Genomic DNA, 13,106 nt, shown 5'->3' with positions numbered 1-13,106 from the left:
ACCTGTTACTGTCCGTGTCCAACCTTATCTCTTACACAGTATGTTTATATTCTACAAATCTTTTGCCAAATATGTTACAGGAACTATAATTTCTGCCTGGATTAAGTTCAGTGGCAACATGTTTTTGCGTTTTTCCTATCCAAAAGTGTGTTGTTCTTTTTGACAGTTGTTGATACTGTACACTATGGATGAACTGGTCCGATCCACTGGATTGCTATCGGCCCTGATACTGACATTGAGTATCAGCCTGATGTGACCAATTTATAGTGTGTCTTGTATGATGATGTGTGATTTGAGCGTCTTGTAGCTGTTGTACAAATTTTAACTTTGGGAAAAATAGAGCAATGGTATCTGATTGGCTGATTGATCTGGCATTCAATATAGGCAGATAGGTATCAGAATCGGTATCGGAAGAGAAAAAGTCTGATTGGTGCATTCCAACTGTCCACATTTCACCTTTACACTCGAGTAATTCATTTTAAGGTACTGTGTGGAGTTTTCAGAAAATCCTTGTTATTTATGACACAGATGACTGTTAAGTGAACTGCAGTCCTGTTGCTCGCACTCGCACTCCGGAGACGCGAGCGTGCATCCTTGGCATCGACAGTGAACACGGTTGAACCGGGACCAAACACAGCCCCAGAGAACGATGGAGGCCAATTTGGTGACAGGGAATACAGTACCGAGGTGATTTACAGCGGCTCCGACCAGGACTCTGACTCTGGGGACGCCAAAGACACAGCAGGTTCGGGCGGGGACAGGAGAGGCGTGAAGCGGGAGAGGGAGGGGGTCGGGCATCAGTCAGCGCCCACCTCCGGAGGCCTGAGCAGGCGTTACGGCGGGGTCAGCCCTGGGGTGCCAGGAGCCAAACCCGGCAAGAAAATCACCTCAGTAGTGTATTACTTTGGCAACAAGTAAAGCTATCTGTCCATCAGGAAACTCTGTAAATCACAGAGTCGAGGCAAAGCACCCGGAGAACATCAGAGGGAAAACCAGAAAATATTTGCTCCATAAAATACGATCGTTTCAATAAAATCAGTGAATAAAGTTATAACGTTGTGTTTTTTGTATAGTAATCAGTAATCAATTTAGGACCTGAGACTTCAGGTTACTTTCTGTTCGCCATTTCTACAATGACCGGTTGTTCAGACTGCCTGATTAAATAAAGATTAAATACATTTTTAAAAAACGGTTGTTGTGACCGAGACCAGCACAGTACACAAGGTAGACCGGTCCAATACATAGAGGAGGATTTTTGTGAATCAGGGTATTTTGCTTTTGTTTGCATACTACATACTGACCAAATCTGTACGTACTGCTGGTATAGTAGGCGGTTTTGAATACATCCTGACTTATTTTAAGCCTAAAAAGTTAGCCACACTGCCCCGAGCCTAACTCAGAACTAATAGCCATGTTTCCATGGTAACAATCAATGACTCCTGCAGACCAACACCAGTGGCAGTGAGGACATCATCGTCGTTTTAATTTGGTCATTGAAACTATCCTGAGCCTGACTGATGAGTTAACAGAAGTAATGAGCCCTGCCACATTAAGAAGCCACAGCATCTCAGCTCTGCTACAGGTCTGCACTGCACTGAGATTTTATGCCACTAAAAGTTTTTTGTATTGTTACACTCTTCGCTGAATTTTCCCATTAAAATGTGTAAAACAGTTAACAGAACACAACAGTGTTTTGTCTGCAACAGTCCAGCTGTCTTTTAAAGAAGAGCACAGAGAAAAATAGAAATACAACATGTGAAACCAAAACTTTAGCAGAGAATTTTGCATTCATGTAGGTCCCCATCACTGATAGCAAGGAGCTGATTAAGAAAATAGGTTTTCGGGGCCTTTAAATGCAGTACATTTACTGTTGACAATTTGTGTGTGTGTGTGTACTTCACTACCATACAGCCCAATGGGCTGGATGACACTATCAAATATTTTAAGCCAAATTTTAATTGGAATTTGAAAATTGTAAAATGTTCTCTTAATTGCACTTAGAGCTCTTCGAGCTTTTTCTTTTAGTGCATTCACTACCATGTTGAAACTCCCTGATGCTGTTATGGTTATACCAAGGTAGGTATAACTCATACTGTGTTCAATGATATGATTATTAATGGTAAACTAGTATTTGTTCTCCTGGCATCTAGGGCGTTTTTGAAAAATCATGACATTAGTTTTCTTCATATTTACTGCCAGGGCCCAGTTCTGGCAGTACTTTTCTACTATGTCCAGCTGTTGCTGTAGTCCTTGTTCAGTAGGAAACAGTAGAACAACGTCATCAGCGTAAAACAGAGACTTCACCTTTCTATCTAGGAGGGAGAGGCCAGGAGCAGCTCACTGATCCAACTGTACAGCAAGTTAATTTATATAAACATTAAATAAAGTCAGCTTAAGTTGCAGCCCTGACGAACACCTCTTCTCTGGGTGAAGGATTCAGTTTGTTTGTCTCCAATTTTTACAGCACATCTGTTTTCCAAATACATTGATTGGCACAGCAAGCCCGCTACCTTTCCGCTTACCACTCCCGGTGTGATCCCTGTCAGCCCGAACAGTCTGGAAGCCGTCGATGGAAACGTTATGATCCGGGGTATCCTGGTGTAGCCATGTCTCTGAGAAGCACATCAAACTACACTCACAGAACAGAACGTCTGACTCCGGGCTAACGCCGTTAGCTCGTCCATTTTATTTGCCAGTGATCTCACATTGCCCATTACGAGAGAAGGCTTAAATCTCTTGTTCTTAAGTCTCTTTTGTCTGCACCCCTTTCTCTTCCCTCGCCGCTTCGTTCCACCTCTGAATCCTTGGTGTGTCCACCTCCAGATCTCAGTGGGGACATTGGTTGTCCTGGGCGCCATGCCACTTGGCTTCAACGCGATCAGCTGTTCCCTGGTGTAAACAATGCGGCGAAACAGCTGATCTGCAGCGGTGCCCTGACCAAGTAGCAGGAGAAGAAGTTCCACGGTGAAAAAAGTACCAAAACACTTTCTACTCTCATTTTCGTAAAGAGCGTAGTTTAAATTAGAAAAAGGAAAGCTAAAAGTTGGAAAAAGTAAGACGACGAGACGGAGCTATGGCAACAGGCAGCATGCACGTTGGTGCATGCGCACTATGATCATAATTAAAGTGTGAAGGGTGTATACATGGTCAGTGGTGCGGTGTTTTGGGTGGAAGCCAATTAGATTTTTACTCAAGATGGAGTGTTCTTCAAAGAAATTTTGTATCCTTTTATTTAGAATACTACAGAATAGTTTACCTAGACAACTGCTGGCACAGATGCCACGGTAGTTATCAGGATCTGATTTTCCCAAATGAGCCCATTATACCAGATGTCAGAAAAACTGTAGTACAATATTGAACAACTTCAACACTGCACCCTGCATCTCTAGGGTTGTGCATTTGAGCATTTAGTTTTTAATGCTGTCTGGACCACAAGCTTTTCTTGGCTGGAGAGACTTAGTCTGTGTAGTCAATTCTTCCCAAGTAATTGGGAAATCAAGGGGGTTTTGGTTGTCTTTTTCTTTTATAATACATTGATCTGAATTAATTAGAACTATTGGTATGTCTTTGTACAGATTTTCAAAATGTGGTCTCCAGATGTCACCATTTTGGATGGGTAGTGCTTGTTGTTTTTTTGTGTTGAAGTTGTTCTACATATGGTAAATGGATGGACTGTACTTGTATAGTGCCTTTCTAGTCTTTCCGACTGCTCAGAGCACTTCACACTACATATCGCATTCACCCCATTCACACACATGAGTTTGTTTCTTTGTTCTGATGGCACCTGCCATCAGAACAAAGAAACAAACTCATTCACACACACTCACACACCGAAGGCACAGCCCTCGGTAGCAATTTGGGGTTCAGTGTTTTGCCCAAGGACACTTCGACATACTGAACCGCCCACCTTCCAATTGATGGATGATACCCCAGAATTAATTTTGATTAGTGGCGTTTTGAATATCTTCAAGGTTTTTGGGTATAATTTTGTTTTTTGTTCCTAATTGTACATTTATATTTGTCTAAAATGTCATTGTACCTAATGCATAAGGCTAGGTTGTTTGGTTGGCGATGTTTTTCATTTGCTATTTTTCTCAAGTCTTTTCTGATGGTCTTGCATTCTTGATCAAACCATTCGTCGGCGTTTTGCTTTTTAATAGGCTTCCGTTTTTGTTTTATAAGGTTATCTTCAATAGCTGCCTTATGAAATATCATATTGATAGCCTTTTTTACACCATCTCTGGTAGGGACATATTGATTTTAGTTATATACTGATATGTCATTCATCAGATCAGGTGAGTTCAAGGCCATAATGAATTTGTTTCCACTGTCTTGGGCCCATCTGATTGCTGTCTGAAATTGAATGCACTGATACTCAGAGTCAAGGTTGTTCTGAAGGGTGATGGTTGGTGTGGTGAACAGGTGAGACTGATCAAACACACGGTTGTTGCCCTGTGGGTCGATTACATCAGGTTCAATTCTTTTTCATCCATTCAGATCTCCAGTTAGAAGCACGTTTCCCTGGGGCTGGAAATAGGTGATTTCTGAGTGGAGAGTTCAAGAATGTCTTCTTCAAAATAATGAGAATGTACTGGGGGTATATAAATAGCACAGAGATATAGGTCTCTATCAGTTATGCCCAGGCTTTGATCTAATTTTAACCAAATGTGTGATTTACCCATTTTAACTGGTAAGATCTGACGTCAAAGGTCTCCCTTTACACCACACCAAGATCCCCCCTGATGTTCTGCTCTTGCGTATGTTTTTTCATTTTATAGAGGGCACTATGACTTTATTATATTCTGGAGAACAGTGAGTGAGCAGATCATTTTGACACCATGTTTCTGTTAACACAATTACATCAAGGTCTCTAAAGATGCTAGTAGAGGAGGGGTGGGGGCATTGTGTTCCAGAGCCATGTCTTTGAGGGTCTTTGCAAATATCTTCATCTGCTCTCTATGTAGATGGAGTCCATCATAGAGTTCCCAGGTGCCAATGGTTGGGTGGAGGGCCAAGGGGACGTTGGGTAATGTCATGGATGACATGTGGGTGTCTGTCCTAGGAAGCAGGGTGGAGACCAAAATGCGGGTGTCAGAGAACTCCCTACTGGCCTGCTCCACCATCTTCCTCACTGCTTCAGCAGTGTCTTCACGGAGGCTGTGTAGGCCATTTGTTCCTGTGTGGCTCACCAGGCATTGAGGGCTCTTTAGGGTCTCCTTTTTCAAAAGCTTCATTGCCTGGCCTGTGGTGCTGCAGCATTTAGATAACACTTTCTTACCAGGAAAAAGCTTGTTTGTTTCCAGGAATTTCCCATTAGAGTCAGCCAGCAGGACCACTAGTGGGGCTTCCTCTTCAGGCTGAGTGGCAGGAAGCTGGGATGGGTAGAGCTGGGTGTTGGCAGCTGGCTGTGTGGATGTATCAGCAAGTGCAGTGGTGTTGTTGGGCGGAGTGCAGAGCAAAGAGGGTGTCAGAGAGACAAGACAGGGGTTTGAGACACTGGCAGGGAGAGTCTGTGTCTCATTGTGAGGACTGATGAAAGTTGGTTTGCCAGGTGTTGGACTTGCCTAGTGAAGCTCCTTTCTCTATTCTCAGCATCCTCCTTTACTTTGGCTAACCGAGCACACAGCACATTGGTCTCCTGTTTGAGTGCCTCCAGACTTTCTCTGAGGTCAGATGCAAAGGCCTGCTTGTCTCTCTTTAGCTGCTGGAGCTCGTCTTTAAGCTGCTGTAGAGTGTTGTCTGGGTGGTCAGACAGCCTGGCTTGGGTCAGCTCTTTGAATTCAGCAAAGTCCAGCTCCATACTCTCCTTCAGCAGGCAGGTGTGGGAGGACCAGAAATGGACAAGGTAGTGGGGTTCCCTAATGGGCTCTCATCTTCTTCACTGTCAGAAGGGACATTGATCCTCTTGGTGTCCACCTCAGCTCTCAACAAGGGAAATACCTCTTGAAAGGACTCCAGGTGTGCTTCATTCCCTTGGACCATGACCTTTCCTTTGGTGTAGTATGTGATAGTAAGCAGAGCCTTCATCCTTGTCAAGATGTTCATCTTTACAGATCTTTAATCTGCCTCCTGAGCTGATGCCCTCACTGGAGACATATGCATAATTGCTGCACAGAGTATCTTTCCAGATGTAGATGAAATCAGTGAAGAATATGAGGTTGTTCTTCTTCCTTTCTTCTTTTTGTTGGGTGTAGGCAGTGAAGAGGAACTCTGGGTATTCATGGAGTGTCTTCCTTTTGTGTTTCTCCCTAGCTGTTTAACTTTTACATTTAGCAGGGTACTGAATCTCCTTGCTCTCTACTCTGAGTTGAGGTTGATCTTGTTGTGTGAAACTTGAATTTGCAGTCTGTTTATTTGTTTTGTTTTTTCTGATTGACTCTTTGTGGCCAGTGTAACTCCAATCACCCCTTCAAATAAATCAGGTAGACTTGTGATCTGGAGCTTTGGAATATAATGTGAGAAGTTCCCAGGTGTTAGTACACCTGATGTTGTACCACAGTTGAACAGCAGCCATTTTTATAAACTGCAATAAATTCAATAACGACCTATTTAATTGCCAATTATGGTCAGAATAATAGACTTCTCAGATGTGCAGTGACCTGCTTGGCTTGTCTAATGGCCCTGACATTGAGCCAGATTTTTTTTTTGTGTGTGTCCTAGGAGGAGGCTTCCACCACTGCTCCAGCGATAGGGGAGGGGGCTTTTGTGCCTATGCCGACATCACTCTGGCCATCAAGGTAAGACTTTTGCTGCGCACAATGTTAGCTCATTGGAAACATTCACTCAAACACTGGCTATGTTCACATGTAGGGAGAAGCCCATTAGTATTCAGTTAGAAGTCTTATTTGATTGAAGTTAAACTAAGTAACTGTTGAAAGAAGAAATAATACAGTCTTGAAAAGTTACATTCATAAACAATAAAATACACCCTGCAGCATGGGCATTACAGACCTAACTAACTAGGCAAACTCCCCACACACATGAATTGCACGAAAATAATTCACTGATTCAGCTCTGGGAGACTTTAAAGGATAAGGCTGGTAATATTAATTTTTTTTTCTTATTGTCAACAAATCTCATGAAAAGACTAAAACCAACAATAAATTGATCCTACTAACTAACTATTGCCTGTGTAGTCAAAACCTAATATATCTCATTCCTCAGGCTTAGACTGCCATTGTAGTCCAAAAACTATTAAAAACAAATCAGTGAACCACACTGTTGCACTGGCTGACATGTTCCTTCATTACCATGAATACAGGCACTGTAGTTTAATTTGGGTCAACCCCACATACACCGTCCTGCTGCCAGAAATACTCAGTAAAGCTCTAAAGCTGTATCATTACTTCTGTATTAAGAGGCTATGTTGTACCTATGGTGTCTACGTGCGTAGGCTCTGAGGTTACACCCTGTACTACGGCGTAGCTAACGTGCGCCTCCTCAAAAATGTAACTACAAGAATGTAAACACAGCGATTGCAAAGTGGTAATCTCCTATTCAGTATGAAACACAGAGTGATGATGGGCTACACACATAGATTTGTGACCAGTTTTTAAAGATTTATGTCTATAGCAGAAAGCAATGGACTTGGGGCTGAGAGCCCTACAGACAAGGTAGGAAAGTCAGAAAGTATTAGAAGACAGAGTAATGCATTGCTGTTTTGGCTTTTCATGGGATTATTGTCATTTTCAAGTGTTTTGTTACATTTATGAAAATGTAGTCATTTCACAGCCATTTCCTTTGTAATGATTGTGTATGGGGAAAAAATATTTTTGGGCCAGTGCGTGTCACATGACCTGCAATTCTGACTGTGGTCACTATGCCAAAATGTATTTGTGTAAATGTAATGTCATCTCAAAAGTATAGGTTTTACTTTGAAGCCCCTTAGCGAGAATCTGAGCTATGAATGTCTTATCTTCAGAGAGAAAGCAAATATTTTTCAATTCATCTCTCAGTTTCTGTTTGAGAGAGTGGAAGGCATCTCCAAGGCTACTATCATCGATCTGGATGCTCATCAGGTGAGCCGACACCATTACACCTTTCTGTGACAATGTGCATCGCTGCTTAGGAGCTGACATTCATGACAAGATAGCCCCCCTTTTACCACCACACCAATCAATGAGGCAAACTGTGTACCAAATTGGCCCTTACTGTCATATTCAGTGGAATGTATCTAAAAACATCTCCACTGGCAAACAGCTGAGTGCACACCAGCTTTGGATAATATTGGACTATTCCTGGGATATCTGCAGTAATGTCAGCTACTTGCATGTTTGGGCTTGTTGACGCTGTGACGTGTGCATTTGAAATATCTTTTTATTTTTTATGATTTTAAACACATTATCATTCTGTGCTTTTGTAGAAAAACAGTGCCATAAAGGGGCTGCAGGACCACTTTTGCTATATAATTCAGTTTTTATAAGGCCTGCAGAATCAGCATTTAAAAAAAAAAAAGATTTATTGAACTTAAGTAAAATGGGGTATGCAGTTCTGGAGAAATCTAATACCATGACAAATACCATGATATAGAGCGAACAACGACACAGCAAGTAATGTAACTAACATTAGCTAGGTTGTGGGTTAGCAATCTGTCCCTACAGTTGTTGCTGCGAAGCTAAAAGCCAGAGAGGACGAGACGGTTTCCCAGAGCCAGCACAGCAGCTCCAGACAGCGATACTCACAACTCTCCTGCTGCTATAGCTAACATCACAACAACAGCATATCTTGGCAAACTAGAGAGTAAGCTGAATGTCCGTGGGCAAGTCATTTATCGTTACCCGACACACAAATCATGGCTGGAATAGTGTTGTGTGGCTCGGTCCGAGCCACTTTGTTTATTTCCCATTTACAGAGCCAGGGCTGTGTACGAACACCGGAGTTTTTTTCAGCGCACACACTGAACAGACAGCTAGTAGACCGTGAGGAGATATTTGCTGAATTTGATGTGTATTGGAGTAGAATCACATACCCAACCTTTAATGACAATTCTCCAATGTACCAATGATAAATCAAATGATAAATCAGAAGTTTTTAACTTCTAAAATTATTTAAAATCTTTCACAAAAATGAAAATATGAAAATATCATCAGCTATATTTGATTCAAAAAAGTCTTTCTCCCATGTTGCTCCCAGATGAGGATCTTAAAATGTAATTTCTGTCCTTTCTTTGACTTGAATTAAGTCATTCGGGCTATTTTTCTCCCTGTATTGACTAGGGAAACTCTGTACTCTTGATTTTTTCAGCAGCTCAAAAGTAAGGATTTTCTTAGAGCTATGCTGGTGGTTGTAACTTCTAATCTAGTTACAGTTGTCTGGTCATTTGAGAATCAATTTTGAGGCTTTATTGATATATTGTCATTTAAGCCAATATTTATATTTTTCATAGCCTAGACTAAAGATGGTAATCTGGGCATTTACGAAAGGTTTGTCCACTGGCATCTATATGTTATAAATTGTGAATAGTCAGAAAGCCTGTTTTTGGTGAGTGGCAGGTTGTTAGAACTCGAGTGGGATTTAAAGGATGGATGAGGGTAGCAGAAGGCCTGTGGTACTGCCGCACAAAGCAGCTCAGTGTATGTCAGTGTGTTTGTTTTACAGACTTATCAGCAACTAGCTGAGCTAAGACAGATGTCTGTATCTGACATTGTCATCTTAGCACACCAAGAGAAGACTTTGATGAGTACTGTCCAGACAGATTTACAGATGAGGCATAGTTTGATGATCTGGCTTCAGTTTAACCCACTTTAAATATACAATCACGTCAATAATCTCAATACTATAAAAGACATTTATCTAACTTATACCTAAATGACAAAATAGGTCATTTGTTAGTGCCAACACGATCCATATGACTGTTCCAAACACAACGAATATGCGTTTTTTTGTATATGCCACCTCTGTGGTCTGGTTAATGTTTAGGCAACTAAAAATACTTGATTAATGATAGGTAAAGAACCTGGCCATGATAAAGGTTAGGAAAACACCACTGATATGTTTAAAAGAAACCAACATTGATTGTTGTTAGGAGATAGGACATGAAACTGCTTTGTATGGCCAATCAACCACCTGTAGCTCCTCCTTAAGAGGTTTGAGATGTTATAATAACTTCATGTAACTCCCACCTTTGCTACTGATAGAGGGCAGTCATTATTTGCATGACCACAAGAAGCTGCTTGTCAAGACCCAAGAACAGGTCGAACAGCATCGTTTTTCTGATGAGGACAAAGCATCTTACTGATGCCTGTAGGAAAGTCCTGTTTTTGCTTGCCACTGTCAGAGGGAGGTCAGTGTTCGGGGCCAGGGATTTAGGGGAATATTTACATGGGATTTGTGGCCTTTTTTAGGCTGTAAACAGTCAAATTGCGTTTGTCCTTGTTTACTATTGCGCCGCACCAAGGTTTTGCACAAGTACAATGGAAGAAAAGCGGCAATACTGACAATTGAGTGTTTGGTCTCATGCAATATGTATTTTAAGGAGTTCCTATTCAGAGGCACAATATATGGGAGGAGGAAATGGAAACACAAATAGCCACTGCACCATGTAACATCTGTGACATTTCCTTGCATATAGACTTCCTCTTGCAGGATGAATGCACGCTAGCAGTTCCAAAAGTATGTTCTCGTCAACCACTACTTCAAGTTAAGCAGCAGATCACACTTTCTTTTGTGCTCCATTACTTTTCAGACATGTGCAACACGTGTCAAAACAATCCGGCATCAGATCTTATTTATGCACTAAATGCATATGAACTGCAGATGGGTCCATTTACAACTGCAGTATTAGTAAGTAGCCTGATAAACTGAAAAACTGTGGAGATGCAAAACTTTGTGCCCCTGAAGGTAGTTTGCGACAGGTTTAGTAAACATCCCCCTTAGTGTCTTGCTCAAGGGAGCTTTAACAGGGCAATATTAGCCGGCGTGGGGTTTGAACCCACTGCATGTTGGTTATCACTTTAAAAGAAAGTCTCTCTGAGTATTTGGCCACTCTGACACTCAGACTTGAGAATAGAAGAGATGGAATCTTTTTGTCAGCTCAAGCAGGACACATAAGTCATGCCAGCTGATCAGCAGTTGATCCAAACAGATTCCCATGTTTGACCGTCCAAAGAACTCATAAGAAAACACACATAATAGTACAGAGATTAGAACAAGTGTGGATCTATAACATCATCTCTTACTATGTTTACATTGTACAGTATGTGCTTCCTCTTTGCTGCATGTCTTGTTTTTCAGGTTACTGTTAGTCGACTAAGCTCACCCTAGCTGTAGAGAACAATGACTCGACATTTTTGGAAGTCTTATTATCATATTTTAGTCTTACTTTGCGTTTTCAACATAATGACTTGTATCCACCACCAATTAGCCTTGAGAACTGTGTTAACATTGATGATGTCTCAAGTTCCAGAGGTCCATGGCTATATTCCAGGAATAGAGCTTTATTCATTTTGAGCTTTGGCTCATTGGTAATGATGTGCCTTTACCTATTGAGACAAGCTTGGGATCAATACAGATGCTGAGTAAATAATTCATGAAGAAGAACAAAAGAGCAAATCTCCATCAAGGCATGGAGATGGGCCTGAAGTGCCCCTCTCAGCAGATAATTGAGAAGAGAGAAATATTGGGGATATGCAGTACAGTGCTAATTACAACCCTAAAACATGACACTTAAAGTACCCTTGTCCTCACATAAATCTGTCACAAGGTAATTTTCAATTCAGCTTCTGTCGTTTTCAGTGAGCTTGGCATTTGCCCTCTCAAGCGACATAATTAGGCTACTGTCACAAGCGTTCCGTTTAACTACATCATAAGTAACGTAGGTCCATTTTAGCTAAATATCTACACCGTTGTCTCATGAATTAGTTCTATGTTGCAAAACAAATCCAAAAGCAAATTGTTTGATTACATCGTGGTTATGACAGTATTATCCTTGCTAATATTATCACAGCATAAAGGAAATGGAGCCATCAGGGGTTAACGTTAATGTTAAGTTGGCACTTTGGCTGAGGAGCTCAACTTGTGTTGTAATCGTCTGCAAAATGGTAACGTTAGTAACGTTAAACGAGTCGTCCCAGACAACAACTCAACCGTATCGGGCTAAATAAGAGTCCCAAGCTTGACATATGGTCATATAAGCCTATTAGGGTTACCATAACGCTACTGTAAGAGATTGTTACCTTAGACATGCAGGGATTTATTCATCTCGTATTGTGCCTAATTTTAGTGGATTATAACATATCGGGTATGGAATTAATCTGCAGATGATTTGAGCCACGACAAAAGCCAAAATGTGGCCTGCAACAGACTAGGTAAGCCTTGTTTTTAGCCTGGCTGATGCCGGAAATGTAATTTGCTATGTCGTAAAGCACATCGTAAAATGACAAATACTGCTGAAAAGACGAAAGTCTAAGCGTTACAATGGGCTCAGTCAATAAAATAGGTTTTTCTAAAATTGTGAATCACCACAACTACGAGAGGTCCTTGAGTATATATGTGCACAAAACATATTAGCCTGATGGGTCCAATAGTATGCGAGATTATCTGCGGACAGATTCACACACACACACACACAGGACCAAAGGCATGATCCCCTCCAGGCTTATAATGATCATGAAACTGGATCAACAGTAGTTTTGTTATTGTCTTATTATCTGTTAGTATATCTGTCTTTTTGTAAATCATCCATTTCTGGTCTGCCCCAGCAGCTAATACACTGTTACTGTATATACATCAGTCAAGTCTATTTATTTAATATATACAATGTGTCTATCCCGGATGCTAATGCTAAACTTGCTATCTAGAAATGTGTTATTACCACTGATACTAATATTGATATTGATACTAAATTAACATAAATGCTGTGTATGTGTAGGATCATCTGGAAATGGACAGTTACTTGTTCTGTCCGAGGTTTTTGCCTCTTAAAGGAAGTTTTTCCTTGCCACTGTCGCCAAGTGCTTGCTCATGGTGGGATTTGTTGGGTCTGTGTAAATAATATTATAAAGAGTACGATCTAGACCTGCTCTATAGGAAAAGTGCAGTGAGATAACTTCTGTTATGAATTGGCGCAATATAAATCAAATTTATTTTATTTTGAATTACCACAAACA

At 41.1% G+C, this 13,106-nt stretch overlaps 1 protein-coding gene across 2 annotated transcripts in view; it reads left to right on the top strand.

Annotated features, from left to right (window-relative positions):
- Positions 1–13,106, top strand: part of hdac11 (histone deacetylase 11) — a 37,128-nt gene that overhangs the window by 11,245 nt on the left and 12,777 nt on the right. For both annotated transcript variants that reach the window (XM_044169783.1, XM_044169775.1), the window contains exons 7-8: positions 6,661–6,737; positions 7,956–8,018. In XM_044169783.1, coding sequence (XP_044025718.1) covers positions 6,661–6,737; positions 7,956–8,018 — 140 coding nt within the window. The remainder of the gene's footprint in view (positions 1–6,660; positions 6,738–7,955; positions 8,019–13,106) is intronic.

This window comes from Siniperca chuatsi, linkage group LG2 (genome assembly GCF_020085105.1).
Source record: "Siniperca chuatsi isolate FFG_IHB_CAS linkage group LG2, ASM2008510v1, whole genome shotgun sequence".
NCBI lineage: Eukaryota > Metazoa > Chordata > Actinopteri > Centrarchiformes > Sinipercidae > Siniperca > Siniperca chuatsi.
Note: the sequence above shows the minus strand (reverse complement) of the source record. Positions and strands in the feature narration are given on the sequence as shown.